General features: G+C 40.5%; 1 protein-coding gene across 1 annotated transcript in view; it reads left to right on the forward strand.

Moving 5' to 3' along the window:
- The window catches only part of GRM1 (glutamate metabotropic receptor 1), a 173,502-nt gene that overhangs the window by 145,897 nt on the left and 9,444 nt on the right, over positions 1 to 18,161 (forward strand). Inside the window, exon 7 of the mRNA XM_065731770.1 lies at positions 152 to 1,082. Coding sequence (XP_065587842.1) covers positions 152 to 1,082 — 931 coding nt within the window. The remainder of the gene's footprint in view (positions 1 to 151; positions 1,083 to 18,161) is intronic.

The following is an 18,161-nucleotide window of genomic DNA, read 5'->3' on the forward strand; positions in this document are numbered from 1 at the left end:
TGTTGTGGTTCACTCATTTGTAAAGTGGTCTTAATAATCCATGACATATAGGCAAAAGCTAATGTTTGGATTTTATTGAAAGCCAGGAATAAAAGTTCTCTCTTGAAGCTGATAACTTTCTAACACTCTGTTTCTTTTCTGTACACTGCAGGCTGTGAACGCATTCCTGTAAAATACCTTCAGTGGAGCAATATAGAATCTATTGTGGCTGTGGTCTTTTCCTGCCTGGGGATCCTGGTCACCATGTTTGTCACCCTTATCTTTGTGCTCTACAGGGACACTCCTGTTGTCAAATCTTCCAGCCGGGAGCTCTGCTACATAATCCTTGCTGGCATCTTTCTAGGTTATGTCTGCCCTTTCACCCTTATCGCTAAACCCACCACGATATCTTGCTACCTCCAGCGCCTTCTGGTGGGTCTCTCTTCTGCCATGTGCTATTCTGCCCTTGTGACCAAAACCAACCGCATTGCACGCATTCTGGCAGGCAGCAAAAAGAAGATTTGTACCCGCAAGCCACGCTTCATGAGTGCGTGGGCCCAAGTGGTCATTGCCTCCATTTTGATCAGTGTGCAGTTGACACTGGTGGTCACGCTGATCATCCTGGAGCCCCCGATGCCCATCCTCTCCTACCCCAGCATTAAGGAAGTTTACCTTATCTGCAACACCAGCAACTTGGGTGTCGTGGCTCCCGTGGGCTACAATGGACTCCTCATCATGAGCTGTACTTACTATGCCTTCAAGACTCGCAATGTGCCTGCCAATTTCAATGAGGCCAAGTACATTGCATTCACCATGTATACCACTTGTATCATCTGGCTGGCCTTTGTGCCTATCTATTTTGGGAGCAACTACAAGATCATCACCACTTGTTTTGCAGTGAGCCTGAGTGTGACAGTGGCCCTGGGGTGCATGTTCACTCCTAAGATGTACATCATCATAGCCAAGCCCGAGAGGAATGTCCGCAGTGCCTTCACCACCTCAGATGTGGTGCGTATGCATGTCGGGGATGGCAAGGCACCTTGCAAGTCCAACACTTTCCTCAACATATTCCGGAGAAAGAAACCAGGGGCTGGAAATCCAAAGTAAGTGCTTGACTGCAGGTACACGTCTCTCTGTATTACATGTCCCTCTCTTTGCCATCCTAACTCAGTTGATCGTATTTTGCTGAGTAGTAAGGTATGTAATGTTTTTTCATCTCACATGTAGCAGAAAAGTTAGAAATGATCCTTTAGGTCTAAATTTCTGATGGATGTTGACATGTTGCTTTTCTTTTTCTCTGCTGCTCTAAAGGTAGCCCTGTATACAACTCACTCTACCACCAAGACAGGTCAGGCAGTGTCAGAGTAACAAGCTTCCAAATTCATCTTCTACCTCTTCCTGAATGTAAGAAGGTACTCAAACCCCTATGAACAGCTGCTCTGCATTACTCTCCAAACTGAGGTGCAAGTGCTGCTTTTAAGGAAAAGAGACCAGAAATCTGTGTTTGAGTGGTTTTAAATCACATGTAGTTGCCTGAGGCCACTGGGGTTTGTGTGTGAATGCTGAAAGCTGAACATTAGTTTGTAAGGTAGTATTTTGTGACACTTCAGTTGATTGCTATCCAATAGCATTCTTCATAATATTCCTATGCGCTACTTAATATTCAGAATTATGAGCAAGTCTCGTAATCAGCAGCAGTGTAAACATGTCCATGTTCCCAAACCCAATGTTTGTGTGAAAAGATGCACTAATGGTGAATGTGAGTTTGCATTTATATCTGTAAAGCTTGTTATTCCTCTTGCTAAAAATTAAAAACAACCAAATTGGCGCAGAGAGAAAGAGATAAATGCTGCTTCAAACATTTCCCTGTGAGCAGTGATCTGAATGTTTATACTTTTTCTTATCTTATCCTATTTTCATATTTAAAAAAGCACAACAGGGCTAGACCTGAACTTAGTTTTTTGATTTTTTTTTCACAACTAAAAAGAAATCATGATAATAAAGAAACAGTGGAGTCCACATTTCTAAGTTTCCTGACAGAACTGAATTCAGTTAAGTTCCATCTCTTCAGAATCTGTAGGTTTCTCTGAGTGGCATGCAGGGAATGTGAGTGGCAAGTCAAACTGATCTAAACCTTGCTCTTTCCTTCAGTATTATGCTGTTAACTTAACTAGTGTAATTTTGGAAGCATAGCAAACCAACTGGCTTTTCCTTTTTCCTTCCTAAAGTGAAGCAGAAGAATTAACCAGGGAATTCTATTAACGTAGGATCTATTAGTCAATAGAAGACCTCCCGCTGTGTCTGACACTGATAAAGAAGTCAGAATATCCTTTTGAAAAATGGCTGTCTCAGCTGAACTACCAACACAGTTCCAATGAAGATGTTCAGTAATACTGGTCTTCACTTACATAAGAAAGCATGTTGCCTTTCTTAATCTGTGGCCCTCTGAAGATGCTGTCTGCAATAGTGAGGGTATGAACTCTCTCTTATTTGGTTGAGCTGAATTGTGAGCAGTTACAGACAGCACTGTTTTAAGCAGAGCTGGTTGGGAAATTTCCAGTGGGGTACATTTTCCATAAGAAAATTCTGTCCCCTTAAAATGTTTCAGAGAATTGGATTTTGACAGGAAGAATGCTCCTTGTGCCAGAAAGACTGCTTTTTCCCCACAAAGGAATGAAGAAGTTAGAAACTGTGAGGGAATTTTACCACAGCAGTCACTAGGACTGATATTCACTTAAGAGCATTTTTTTCTTAACACAAGTGAATGTCCTATAGCTGCACCATGAACTGTTCCATGGCAAGTCTCCCCATTTCTCTCCATTATTGACCAGCAATATGTCCTGGAAAAGAGAGAAAAGTCATGACATAAACCCTAGAGAAATATTCTGTATTATTCTGTGAGACAATCTGAATCTGGGTCTGAGAGATCCCTTGTGACTGTCTTCAGTATTAAGATACTGTCAGTCTCTTCCTCTTGTCAAATGAATATTTAAATATTTATTAAAAATGGAACAGCTCCATCAGAAGAGATAGACTGATCTCTGCTGCTTTTATTGGAGCTGGTTGGGGGCATTTATTGCTGGAGAGTGCTGCTTGGTGACATTACAAAATCCATCCTGCCTGTTACAGGATGATGACATAGCAGCATTTTTTAGGAGAGTCTTTTTCATCTCTTTTCCAGCTGTGAGACTGTAACTTTCTGATGTGGATCTTGCTGCAATTGTTAATCACTGACCATGAATGCTACTTTGGTCTGTGAAGGTCAGTCATACCGAAGAGCAGCACTCCTGTAAAGAAACAAGGGCAGATTTGTAAGAGGAAGGACTGAGGAGGAATGCAGCCCTGCCTATCTGGTGCAGCTCACAATTGGCTGTGCACATCTTCGCTGTAACTGCCTCCAGCACTCTTCTGCAACATATCTCACCAGGGAAGTGGTGTTTCCTTCTGGTCTACATGTAGAAAAATTAACCAGTGATGCTGATCTTCGGGACTCTCTGGCTTTCTCTAGCCATTGCTTCAAATGGACATTGTTCAGCATAAAGGAGGCTGGAGCAGGATCTCTTACATTGCTTAGTCTATAGTCCATACATGCACTTCAGGTACATCTTGAGACATGCAGCTTAACTTACCTCTTTCCCATACTTGTTGCTAGTGGGTAAATGGCATAAGTTCTCTGCAAGTAGTTAGCTGCAAGTTTTGTATCAATGGCAAGTGATTGCTTTGCTTTTCATGTGTAAGTTATTTAAAATTTTTGATTAAGAGTTCAGGTCTGGACAAAATTTGAGTGCATTCCAAATCAGAATAAGTAAGGATTTGGCAAAATTTGAGTTGATGGGAAAGTCAGATAGCAAAGACTCACTGGGTAGCCAGGACTTCATATTAACGTTTGAACCATATGTCCCCTTCTAACTTTAATATATCTGCATTCAATTATTTTTCCTTCAAGTGGCAGCACTGGAAAATAGATGACTGTTATTAAATATTTCTAAGCACATACTTGTTATCTATATACTTATTTTTTTGACATTTTGTCTGTCCATGCCTCTAGGTTGCTCTCTAATCAGTAGCCAGACAGTGGCTTGGGACAAAGATCTCTCAAAAGGTGTATTTTTCTCCAGTAAAAGGAGTCAGGCAACCCAACGTCCTCAAGTACATTGTCCCTGACATTCTGTTCCTGATCTTCATCCGTTCTCCATGTGGACTGCGGCATTTAGCTGGGATTCAAATTTCTCAGCTACCTGAAATCCTTACCAGGGCTTAGGGAACCACCTGTTTTTTTGGGGTTTTTTTTTTTTTTTTTTTTGCCCTGACAGTTACAAAATTATCTTCAGGTATTCTTAAGTTACTCTTTCTCTTTGAACTGACATCCTGAGTTGCCATGTTGTCTTGAGGAAGCTGTGCTGGCATGCCATGTTTTACTGTGACTCACTTCACTTGACTACTGAGAATCCAAAAAGGCTTTTGTACTTCACCTCCTTACATTTCAAGGCCTCCCACAGACCAACTGCAAGGTCAATCTTAGCCTAACTATAATCAGAGGGTAGGACATTTTGTTTCACTGTGTTTGTGCTTGTGGGAGGAAGCAAATGTCCTCTGCAGCATGGCAGGAGTTGGAGCTTCCAGAAACACAGAGTAAATGTTCAGCATGTTCAGTTGCAGTCATACCAGTGCAGATCTTTTACATCCTCTCAGCTGATCCAGCTTGAGTGCCTCTCCTTGAGTTCTCCTCCTCATGGGAGGAGATGTCTGGGAGTATTCTCTTTTCATTCTTGAGTTACTACTCCAGGCAGTCAATAAGCTATCTTAAGTAAGAGGTTATGGAGGCAGAAGAGTAAGGGAAGGAAGTGTGAACAGAAAAAGAAAAAACTTTTAATGCGAGGAAGACAATGGGTATTGTCCTGACCTCTGTCAGATCAAACAAAAACAATCTTAATTTGGCACAGCTGTGCAGGCAAAATGTTAAAATGCATCAAAAGATAAGAAAGGAATGGGTTCAGTGGAAAGTGAAAGGAGAATTAACAATATCCTTTGTATCTACTCCTGTGAAAGAGAATATATTTCTAAACTCTAGGACATAAGCTCTATATAAGAAGTCTGCAATGTGGTCTATTTTCTTCAGTCATAAACTGCAATACATAGCCTGCAGTATGTAAGAGTTATCCTTAAATATTTATTGTACAGATTACTCTGTGATGTAGTTTTATCTTCCTGTGGCACATCCAAATAAGGATAGAGACAATCGCTGAATCTAATACGAAATTAACTAACTAGCTTACGGTGTAGAAAATTAAAATGATGTGGTGGGCAAACTTCACACGTACTACACATGTTCACATGTGTGGCATGCACAATAATGACATGCCCTTTTTTTTGACCATTACAGACACTGGAACACACTTTCAAGAAGAGCTTCAGATTAACAGTTGCATGGATGTTCTGCTAAGGCTTTATTTTATTTTATTTATTTTATTTTACTTTTGAAACACTGGAGAGGTTGTGATCTCCTGCTAGTTGCAAATAATGCAAAGAGTAAATGAGGGGAAAAAAATATAGTGGGAAAAAATATTAAAGAAGAGGTTATGTTGCATATTTAAGTTATTAATTTGTCATTGTATGCTTGATCTCCTCAATAACCCCACAATAAACTTGTGAAGTGTAGGCCCCACTTTTGGAGCAAGGTGCAGGGCACAGTGCTGTTCCACAGCAGTACATGTGTGGCTGTGTGGCCCCCAGCCCCATGTCAGGGCATTGTGACCACAGGGCTCTTGGTCTGCCCCTTCATCCCACACAGAGTATATCACAGGGCAGCTGCTCAGGTTGCTGGGCAGATGCAGAAGTGGCAGCTTTGGTTTGATTCCCTGGTGCCACAGTTGTCATGAGGAAAACATGCTGCACTTGGTCCAGTCCAATTTACCTTCCACCTCTGTGCTTGCTGAAGCCCTTCCCAGTGGTCATCTAGATTCTGTGTGCAGTTGAGTCCTTCGCCCTTTTCTGAGGTTGCAGTATCCTTTGGGGAAAGCATCTTGTATGCTCACAGGGATGACTGAAGGTTTTAATGCCAAGCATCTCTCTCTCAGCAGTTGTTGAGTTTGCTGGCTTTGTTGGGCTATTTACCAGGCTTAAAACATTAATGATTTTGTGGAAACAGCACTGTGACAGGCAGCAGCTCTTATCCTGTTCTCTCATAGATGTGATGTGAATTTCAAATAAGAAAATTTAACAAACGCAGTCACGCTGTTCAGTCCTTGTCAGCATATTGATTTAAGTGAATATTTAAAGCTCCCAGAAGACAGTTACATATTTCCAAAGGGACTCTTAAAATTGATGTGAAAGAATTGGAAAGAAAAACCAAATAAGGGAGTTCACAACTTAAGAATCTAACAGCTGTATCTTTTAGCCTCACTACATCATTGGCCATTAAGTTTGAGATATCTAATAATCCCTAATAGTGTGACACAAATTGAATTTACACTTGTGTAATAGAAATGATGTAGTTCAGTCCTAAGCATCTGAAAAAGCATAAAATAGGTGATAGGTAAGTATGACGTGTCACTTCCAAACTTACTTATTATTTCTAGTGATTTAATAAATACTAAAAATCATATTCATTTAAAAAACAGACATGGGACATGTGCATACCAAATTATATACCAAGATGTGTGTCTGCTTGTATTTGTGTGATATAACCAGTATGGAGACAGAGAATCTATCTTTTCCTTCTAAGGAGGAATAAAGGGAAATGCTGAACAAGTCACTGTAAGTTTTCCTTATCAATCATCCCACCTAAAGAACATCCCAGCACATGCATAGCCAATTATATGTCACTCCTAAGATAAGGGAGCAGGATCAAATATCTGATACTAGTGGGATGATTGTACTGAAGTACAAGCTTAAATGCAGTGCAGCACAAGATGTCTGACAGTTTAGGCTCTGGTTTTCCTTCTGCGATCAAGGGTAGCCAATGCTACACAGAAAAGAAATAAAGAAATGTTGAGGTGAGATTCTAATGCAGCCTTTTAGTAAGGGCAGTGAGTATAGCCTTCTCACCCCCAGACAAAACCCAATTATATTATACTATTATTATATTGAATCAGTGTACAGGGCAGTGTACCTGTACGCTGGGATTCATCCATTCTTCTGCTTCTTCTTCATCACCAGGTTTTGTGGGTGCTCTCTTTAGATGAAAGGGCTGATGTTTAAGTTTTTACACCATTTCCTCCCTTTCTCAGCACCTCCTATTCCTGGACTTTTTCCACTTTCTTTCTGTGGCTATTCCCTACTCTGCTCTCCTAGGGGATTTTGACAGGACCAAGGAATGGTCTCTGAGTGCAGCCTGCTAAGAACCAAAGGAGTAATGAAGAGCTTCTAAGTAAGCTCCTTCTCCTCTTTTGCTGCTCTCAGGATGCAGAATCATAAAAATGTTTTACTTAGAGGAACTGCTGTAGCACCATGCAGCTTTTATAATGAATCCCAATACATAAACACAATGCTGCAATCACGTCAGAGGGGAACTTTATGGTTATGTACCACTTTCTCTGCTTCTTGACATAAGGGGAGCAAACACTACTGCAGAAAGCCTAAGGAAGGCTGGAATCTTTCTTGGCATAAAACACAAGAGTAGAAACACCATTTGTAATTTAATTTCTTGCTTGACTGGATCACCTACTACATTTCCTTGTATTTTTGTATTTGTGTATATTATTTATTGCATTTTTACTCTGAATTGCTGTCAAAACAATCCTGTTAAGATGCTATAAAATGCACCAACTCAATAGTGAGTGATAAAAACAATTGTCTTAGCATGTAGGTATAAGCAAATGCTATTTATCTGTTTAGCACCATTATCTTGCATTGTTTTGATCAGAATTCTCTCTATGAGAAAAATAAGGAAGGAATCTTTTCCTGTGTGGAGTGTCAAATATGTAAGTGTTGAGGGCTGCATCCTATTAAGTACTTAAAATCCTGGATATTTCTTTACATTACCTACATCATAGTACAGCTCCCACAACAACATACTTAGGAAAAAAAGGCATTTAGTTGGAAGCTCTGACACAGCATTTTAAAAAGTGTAATTGCCATTTATTTAATTTAGCATTTCTTATTTTTTTAATGGCAGTGGAATGAAGAACTAATATGCAAAGTCTGTTAGAGGCTACTTTAAGATTTTTAAGTCATGATTGCATTTTACCTCCTTCATACTCTCAGAGGTGTGATGCGTCAGCCCCATGCTTCAGTTATTCACCTTCCTTCGGCAGAAGCAAATAGAGCTGTGATATTTCATGGGCACATAATAATTAATGTACAGATAGTTACTCGAATAAACACAAGATATTCTGTAAGTGTTTATTCTGTGGGGATCTCTGCACCTTGGGATTTCATACAGTTGTGAGCTAATTTACAGGTGAAAAATAATTCAGGCACCGAAGGATGTATTTTCTCTCTTTGATATTCTCTAGATGAGGTAAAGATATAAAGACACACAGGCACTATACACACATAAATACAGTTAAAGCAGTATTGTTATTTTTTTCCCCTAAAGTTAAGATGTAGACTGAAAGATATTCTTAGTTCATACTAAGAATTCAGTGCAAAGTTGCTAGTGTGAAATGCAGAACTGCTGCTAATTTATTTAATCCTTTTTTGTGCCTGGGGACTCATAAACACATGTCCCAGAGAGGACAGTGCTCTTTTATGTCACCTCTTTCACTGACTTGAAAGGTATCTCACATTCTGACTTGTCTACCATGCACATGCCTGCCTGTACCCCTTAGCTCAGGGGTACCCCACACAATCAAATGTTCCAGGCCAAACTGCAGATGCTGCTGATAGAGCACCTGATTTTTGGCAAACCTTTGTAACTCATAGGTGAGGTACAACCCTAGAGAGTGACAATGATCTGCCCCTGATGAGGAAAATATGGAGTTCCCTGGTCAGGCATTGATGGTCTTCCACACCATTAGAAGGAAAATCTTCTGAGCAGGTTTTAATACTGATTATATAATGTTAATCTATATATTGCTCTATGTTTCATTAGAGAAATGTATTCAAAGTCCTTGGTGGAAAACACTAGCACATACGTTTTTTTTGCTATGTGAAGAAGCCCACACACTGATTTATCAGTTGACATGTTAGAGAGAAACTTTGTCAGGATGATCCCTGTTGTCACCTATGCACAAAAACCTGTCCATCCTGACTTATGTTGTCTGTGAAATCCCTTTTATAGTGAGAGGGGTGAGGCACTGGAAACAGGTTGCACAGAAATGCGGTGGACACCCCATCCCTGGACACTTTCAAAGAGAGGTTGGATCAGGCCGTGTTCTAGCCGTGTTCAGGCCGTGGATCAACATGTTCTAGCTGTGCATCTCTGTTCATTGCAGACCTTTAAGTAACCTTTAAAGGTCCCTTCCAACTTTAAGGATTATATAATTCTATACATTTAGGATGTTCTCCAGGGCTATTCCCTATCCTAGACATGGTTTTGAAACAAATTCTCACCAGCGATAGCCCAGGTTAGACCTGCTGCTGTTGTACTCTTGGAGCTGCAAGTTATTTTGGCAAAAGAGAGTTTTACTAAACTTTGGAAACAAAAGCCAAGCAGTCTCAGCTTGCATATGCTGAACAGTATGTATGAATATCTACTACTTGCATCAACCTTTGTGAGACCACATTTTTTCCTTATCATTATCAGCATCTGAATTTCAGATATTACAGAATACTGCACTTGCCACTTGCAGAAGCTCATTTTCCATAAAATGCCCCCAAAATGCAGACACATTAATTTACAAACTCCTGTATGACCTCCTCCAACACTTAATGTCATCCAAAACGTTTACATTCCTTATTTTCACTGATCACAGATGGAGATGTGGAGATTGGTACTTGTTACGACGTGTGGTAAAGCCAAGGCTGACTCCTGGAGCACTGTTCCAAAATCTGGGTGTACTCTTTGCTAAATGCCTGTCCCACTGTGGTGTTGTTTTTTTGATTGTTTGTTTGGGTATTTCTTGGAAGGGAACAAAAAGTTGTTCTATTTCTGTCAGGTGTTTTTAGAGTTTGTAAACAGAATCATGAGGAATTTGAAAATCTCAACCTTCACTTCCTGCTTGATTTCATTTTTTCCACCAGTAAGGTTGTATGTGTTTTTCATCCATCCTTTGATACAGTTTTCTATCTGCCCCAAGTGCACTACATTCACATTCAGAGCAGAGATTTGATCACATTCTTTTATGTTCTCCCTGCTATTAGATTGGCATCATCAGAACTCCAAATGGGCAAGAATTAGTATTACCAGATATTTGCTGGGGGTTTCCAGTCCCAAGCCTGGAATTCTGCAGGACAGAGATCTACCGTCAAAGCATTATTAATTATTGCAGCCAACAACAGTTTATATCCTCTTAGCATCCCACAGGACTCTAAGAAACATTAAATGTGGGCTGAAAACAAAAGCTAAGTAAATTGTATCAGTAGAACATCCTATCTCCACATTAGAGTTGTTAAAGGGCATTTAATTTTGAAATAACAGCTCAGCTAATTCTTCAAAGCATATACATGCTCTGGCACTCAGCTTCCCACACCTGAAAAGCACAGGTTAAAATGCATTATTACTGTAAGCAGTAAACAATTGTTCAGGCTAGAAGTAATCATACAATTTGTCACTTTAAAGCCCACTTGAAAACTAAAAGCTCCAGGATCCTTGTAACTGCACTATAAACAATTTACCATCTCTAGTTTATTGCTTCAGCTATCTTTTATTAAGCTGTTTCCCCTTCTCTGCTCTGCAGCTCTTCCTTTGCGGTGTGAAGGATGTGTCTTCCTTCCATCTTGCAAAATTAACCTCACAGAAGAGAAGAAAAAAAAGCGAATAATTGTCTGGTGGCTTGTCCATCAGCTCAGTCTCCTCAAGGTCAGATAAACATTGATATCAGCACCAGGGAGGCTGTCCCTACTATCCCTAGTTTGGGGAGCAGTACGCAAGTTGTCCCTTTCAGCAGCAAGCTGTTAGATTAGCTCAGCTCTGTTGCAGCATCACAGCTGGAGATGTCAAAGCTGATCTTAACCTCTAGCAAAACAAGTGCCCCTGATCTGATTCTGGCAGCTTTTCACTAGTCGATGGTTTGCTCCTGTTTGCAGTTTCACTCTGATCAGTCCCAGGTTTCCCCAGAGAATCACAGGCTCATTGTAAATGCCCATCCGTGAGCTGCCTTCCAGCTGGGACGTCCCCTCCTTTTGACCTAACAGACTGTTTGCAAATTGTATATCTTTCCTTATCCTCTGTGTGTTATAGCCCAGAGTTTCTGCTCTTGTTGCTTTCTTACTTCAAGCTCTTACTTACCTCAAGTCTTACTTCAAGACTTCCACTCCACTTCCATAGAAAATGTTCTTTTTAAGTTATCTTTTGGCTATTTATTTCAATGGCACAAGCTAGATCATTTCAGATGGTTTGGTCCAGACATTTTGGGCTGGCTTACAATCTTTATATCCCCAGATCAGTGACTGCTCAGAAACTGGAACTTACTGCCCATTACGTATCTGCATCTTAAATCCCCCAAGCCAGACAAATAAATAATAAATAACCAGAAGCCCAGCAGCAAAATATCCCCAAATCAACCAATACCAACAAGAAAAAAAGAGCACAAATCCTGCATGATCCCCACCTCTATCTACCTTGAACAGACTTAGGACTGAGGAGGAAGGGTATGCAGGAGAAGCCCTGTGAGCAGGTCAAGCATGTGGGAGCTGCCCCCAGCTCTGTGACCCAGCAGCAGGTTGAAGCTGTGTGAGTGCAAGGACAAGCCAGCAGGTCTGCAAGGTTCTCAGGGGCTTATATGGGCATAGGCTGGGCTCATAGGTGTGTAGCAGGGGTTCAAATGGATGTGAAGTACCTATGAACCTATGAACCCAGGGATATCAGCATTCCCCAGGCAGTGAACTGTTCTTTATTTTCTCATACTCTCAAAGAACTCAATTATATACATGGCTCAGCTTTTAAGTTTATATCTTACCTCAAAAATTTCTTCTGCTGCTATCCTGGACAGCTAAGAGATTTACCTGTGGCTACTTTGGGCTATCGTAGCCTGTAAATCCACAAATGCTTTAAGCTATTCTAAGCCAGAATAGACACCAAAAGCCTTCTTTATTCTTCATTCCCCCGTCATCTACACAGAAAGGAATGCCTGGCTATTGTGAACTGCAGCAGGAAACTCATTTTTCCCCCTGCTTTTTTAGAGTTGGTTGTGACCCATACTAGTTGTCCCCATTATTCTCTGTCAGTTCATTGAGCAATGGCACCAAGGGCTGTGCTGGCATGGAGGGGCAGGTGGAGTAGTGGGGAGGGCTAGATGTCCTGCCAGGCACACAGCTGGCTTGTGCTGGCCTGCAGTGACACCAGGGGCAGCCTTAGCTGTGTCTCTGCTGTGCAGCTCTGTTGAGTTGCTCTGAGCATCCTGCTGAGACTGCCCAGTGACCCTTCCGTCCTCTTCAGCAGATGCCCACACTTCAGATAAAGCACACTGCAGGATCCCCTCCTGCTCTGCAGTCCTCTGTGGGTAATAATTACCTGCATGTCTCACTGCCTGGCAAGGGCAAATGACCCTATAAGCTCCCTCTTACTTACAGCTCTCTCTGTTCCGCAGCTATTAATGATTTCTTTCCAAAAACTGCCACAGACCAATTGATTGGTATAATTAAGTTAAAACTCAGAGCAATTATTTCTAACCTTGTGTTTTAAAAATTAATTTGCACTGAAAACCTGTCTATCTTCCCGACTTCATCTATTGCTTTAATGACATATATTGCAGAACTCTTCTATCAGATTTTGCCTCCTACAAAAGGTATTGAAATTCAAGTCCTCTTTTTGCCTGAGGAAATGGGATTGCTTTTGTATTTTTTTTAAAGGATATCTTTTGATCCAGCAATGACACTGTACATAAAACCTGAACTCTCAAGGACACAAACATCAGAAGTTGAACACGCTCCTACTGAGAAAGAGGCTAGATTTAGTGAGATGAGAGAACTTGGGATGTTTTCTGTTGAGCATTTACTGATCTGATTCTACATACAGTGGGCTTATACTTCCCCATTCACCCTGTAGGCTGCTAGGGGGTCAAGAAAGGAAGCAGCAGGCTGGAAGGTTTGAACTATAGCTGAACTGCCCCTGGGGATGAGGAGGGCAGGCAGGCTGAATGTTGGAGCAGGAGCTGCACTAATGTGCCACAGGACAAGTGGCACAGGGATTCTCCCTTCCTGCATTGAGGCTAGAGGCTGCACACAAATTCTTAAAAACTAAGGAATGTTTCAAGGTTATCATGCCAGTTTAAGTATCATCATGATGCCATCATCACTTCTCTTAAGGTCTCATTGCCTTCCTAATGTAATTGATGCTCAGTTGTTCCAAATTATATTGCATAAAACCTGAGGCTGTGCTTTCATATGTTTTTGTCTATGGGAAATATGAAAGCCTTTCTTACAGTTCAGGCAACATCTAGCATGGGTGATCTCTGATTGTAGCATCAGACAGTAGGCAATACAGAATCCTGAATTTATATCATCTTGGATGCTGGACGGATTCATTCACTTTGAGTCTGTTTGGTGAGTCTGGATGGACAGAGAGAGTAATTCCTGGGCAGAAGGTGAATTTTTCACAGCTATTCCAATAGAATATGTTACAGAGAGCAATTTGTGCTTTCCTACGACACAGCTGTTTACTTCACTCTATGATTCATTTCTCATTAGAAAAAAAGTAGTGTCAAGAGTGACTCTTCTCTCAGACCCTTTATTTTCCTCACCGTAGATTTCAACAGCTCTGTTACCTAGCCTGATTTCTTACCAACTTGCTAGAAATATTTATCTGCTTCAAAGAACTGAAAGTAAGGCAGTTAATCCTCTTCCTTCAGGAACCCCCTGCACTGCCACCCTGCTTCCTCAGGCAGGCTCCCTGTTACTGCACCCAGGACTTCATCAGAAAGCCATTCAGGCATTTTCATTATGGTATGGCAGCTCCTCATTCAAACACACAGATCCATCCTGCCTCTGGGCTCAGGATATCAAAAAGTGCCATTGACTCAGCAGGCATTAAACTTACTGTTTGTATGTTGGCTCCTCAAAGGCCCTTTAATCATCATTTTTTGAAGATAGGCAGGCTACTGAATCTTTGGTAATGACATAAATGTGTGAGAAATGCCATCGCTGCCTACAAAACATGGAGGAAGAAGGGAGAAGACACTAAAATATTTAGAAACGGAATGAAAAAAAGTAAAGACAGTATTGCCACACACTACTAGTCAGGCAAGACGAGCCTACAAGGGTACTTCAAATTGAATCCTACAGAAGCAATTATTACTTATGCAGCTGACAAGGATTTATAATTGCAGAATAATTCACTGAATTAAAATTAACACATGCGCTTCTATAAGTCCAAAATTCACTATAAATCCAAATTCTATTGAAGTGTGAATCTTGGGATTTAGAGCTACTATCTTTAGTGCATATATACTTTATGTCATGATATGGGGATCCCACTTGACCTTGAATAAAGGGAAAACCACTGCTTTAATGGAGCATGGCAGCACTTTAAAAAGCAATCTCCCACAGAATGCAGATGTGGTTGAGGCATTTAAAGGCATTTAGAGGCTTGCATGCTATTATATATGTAATCTGTTCTTGATTTTGACTGAGGAGCACATCTGCAACCACAGTAAAGGTTAGGAGGTATTTTGGACTAAGGAAGCAGACTTCTTTCTTCTTTTCACATATGAGGATTTTATAGCAAGATCTACAGATGCCCGGAGCATGGAGACCAAAATGCTGTGGACTCATTCCAGGGAAATGTCTGCAATAAGAAGAAGTATGGGGTGGGAAACAAAGGATGCAGCTAAGGAAGCCAGAAGCAACAGGATATGGCACTAGCTGAGGGAGAGTAGCTGGTAAAGTGTATCTGTCTCAAAAAAGGCCAGGTTCAGAGCACTTTTCCACCTTTTCCAAGGTCTCTGAGCAAGGCTGTCTGTGGCTGTGTGTCCTCTACAGCATTTGTGCATGCATGGAATACACTGAGAAACTGATTTTCCTCTCATATAATTAACTACATGTTGCTACATGTTTTGTAAAATTAGCTCCTGTGACTGAATAAACTACTAATTTATGACTTTTTACAAAGCAAGCACAGACAGTAGAAAGCTCTTATTCTGAGAGTAGGTGAAGAAAAGAAAAGGTCTGTAGAAATGTTGAATATTCTATTTAATAAGAAGCTTAATAATCTCTGTAACTTCAATAGGGTGTAGAGAGCACAGTAACTAAGTTTCTAATTATGGTAGCCTTTACATTCTCAAATCTCAGAGAGATCATTACTCCTGGTAAGGAATGTAATTATTCTAGAGACTTAAAAGTGAGTAGGTTTATGAAATTGCTCAGCAGTATGTCTTATTTGTGTTTTATTCATAATAGTTCAGAAGTCATCTCAAGGCATCTACCTCTCCAAAATGGGTATGCATGTATTCCGTGTACAACATGCTGTGCTCCTGTGCTTTAGTATGTGGTGAGAAGAATGGCTTTTTTGGCTCATTAGCAGCTGTAATGAGTATGTAGAGTGTGCACATACCATCCATGAATCTGCTGTTTGAGGTAAACAGAAGTCTGGCAAGCATGCACGATAATTGTTTGATGGGGAAAAAGTGTTGAACTTTATTTGCATTTTATTTGCAATACAGTTACAACTTTTTTTTTTCTTTCTTTTTTTTTTTTTTTTGCAGAAATTCATTGATATATCCCATGTGCAAAAATACCTTACACTTTTGTCAAAGCACACGCTTGTGTACATATATATATATATTTATTGATACTGAGGAAGATAAATGAGAGCTTGCACCCTCTTTATAGGGCAAGGGAGAGGAGAAAATATAGTGAAAACTGTTTTACATTAATGTCCACAGCTGTGATCTGCAATACTTTTTGGAACTACCATTGCAGATAGTGTAGCTAGGACACTTTGTATTGTGTCAACTTCAAAAAGACCAATGTATCAATGAGAAAAACAAATCACACACAATAAAATCATATATAATGAAAGATAGTACCTATTCAATACAAAGGAAACATTTAGAAAAGGAGATTGCGAGAATAAGTGATAAGGAGAAAAAACAGGAGCTGAGTGTAAATCAAAAACCACACCAAAAAAATTTTGGTGATGCTTCTGTAGATAAGATGAGAAAGGCAGGTACGCATTTTTCATCATCTCACGCTATGTTGAGAATACCAGAGGAGAATTCTCACTGACAGCTGAATACACAGCAGACCTTGTCATCTGGTCTGTAAAGCACATCAGTGCTCAGCAAAAAACACAGGGACAAACACCATGAGTATCCATCCTACAGAACACCGCCCTGGAGCCAAGGATTAATGCATACAGACGTTGAGGTGACTGGCCCAAGGAAGTACAGGAGAAAATACGGGGAAGACCACAATGAACTCTAGAAGAAGGGCAGGGACAGGCACCCTATTGAGTGGTATAACCACCATGTGTGCACATGTGTATAACCACTCACTGGGTGTCTTTTTCTTTTCAATCTTCAGGAAGAGGCAGCCAGAGTTCTCGCCCACCAGCCAGTGTCCGTCGGCACATGTGCAGCTTTGAAAAATCCCACACTGCAATGAATGTGTAAGAGAAGCTGCATGACAAAGAGTGGTTTTACCCCTTGCTTTCTCTTTCTCATTGGTTTATCATGTCTAATGATGGGACAAATGTGGTGCATGCCAGTAAAGATGGGAAATTTGCTTATGTCCCCTGTTTCAAACAATGCCTTAGTCTGATTATCCAGATGTGATGAAGAGGATACTCAACAACTTTTGTGCAGCTTTTGCTCTTTTTTTTTTTTAAGTCTCTTTTATTTGTAAATGCCTACAACTTTACATACAATTCTTTGTACTAATTTTATATTCTTTTTTCCATTTAGCCATCTTATTTTCTTTACAGTTTTGCATGGAAATGACATTACCCTGCATGCTTTAAACAATGATCTAGTGGCTGCCTCATGACAAGATACCTTTGCTGTGCATAGCTCTTGCTAACTTGGCTGGTTAGTGAGCTGCAGCTGCAGAGCCAGCAGAAGGAACACAAAAAACACTAGTTCAGTGGCATCAGAGAGCATGGAAATGATGTGCAGGCACATGTAAATAAAAACTGCAGAATCTGACCTAGGAACAAAATATATATCTAACATATCTCTAAAGAATATATCCCTAACATATCTCTAAAGAAAAGCAGATTATTTTTTTTTTTCACAGATTTTGAAAGATGGATTTTTTGGAATCCTTTTTGAAGTATTCTAAATGTCCTTCATTCAATGAACAGTAGCAAAGTGTAGTCAATACAAAATGGAAGAGCAAATACTGCCCTCTCTTAAGCAAACACAAGTTCAGAGAAGAAATCATGCTAGCTGTTGCAGTAACAGGAAGGCCTTGCCCTGCATTTTCCATGATCTTTTCCATCTGATGAACTGCAGATGTGAAGCAGTCCTGCTCCCAGCCCCAGGGAAAGTTGTACAGTGATGAGGTGGAAATCTGCCTTTGAGACACTTACCCAGCACTTTGAGCTCACCTGGTCAACCACAAAATGTTGCAGCCCCACATCTGCCTTTGACAGGTTATGTTACTTTTGGTCTGGTAGAAATTATGTTAATCCAGTCAAATCTGCCCCTCTGGTTCACAGATCAGAAGAAATACATCCATTGCATCATGAATTTGGTGAAGCAGCTGGGTTTGCCTCCCTAAAAGACAGTGTAAGGAATAGTACATGCATTCTGTTGTTGGATAGAAGTTGCTGTTTTCTGGTGCAGATTTCCAGGGCACAGATTGCCAACTGTCTGTCTTGAGAAATGTGTGATGAAATCTCTGTAGAACCATTAGGAAGCAAAGAAAAGTGAATGCAACAACAGGTTGTATTCAAAAAGCATGGATACAACTAATAAAATTCCTGAGCATGGGAAAGGATGAAACTTCTGCTCTTTGCATGGCAACCCTTGGGATTTCTTTTTTTTTCAACAGAGAAAAAAAAAAAAATCCTCATCCACATGATGTCCTGAGAAATACTTCTGGTGCGACTCCAAGTATTCAAAGGGACTTCAAACATTTGTGGTAGCTATCCAGACAAGAAAGGCTTTAAAAAGCAGCTGACCTTCTCAGACCTGCTAAGC

The sequence above is a fragment of the Cyrtonyx montezumae genome, unplaced genomic scaffold, assembly GCF_038088225.1.
Source record: "Cyrtonyx montezumae isolate F1298 unplaced genomic scaffold, pur_monq_1.0 scaffold_0, whole genome shotgun sequence".
NCBI classification, from domain to species: Eukaryota; Metazoa; Chordata; class Aves; order Galliformes; family Odontophoridae; genus Cyrtonyx; species Cyrtonyx montezumae.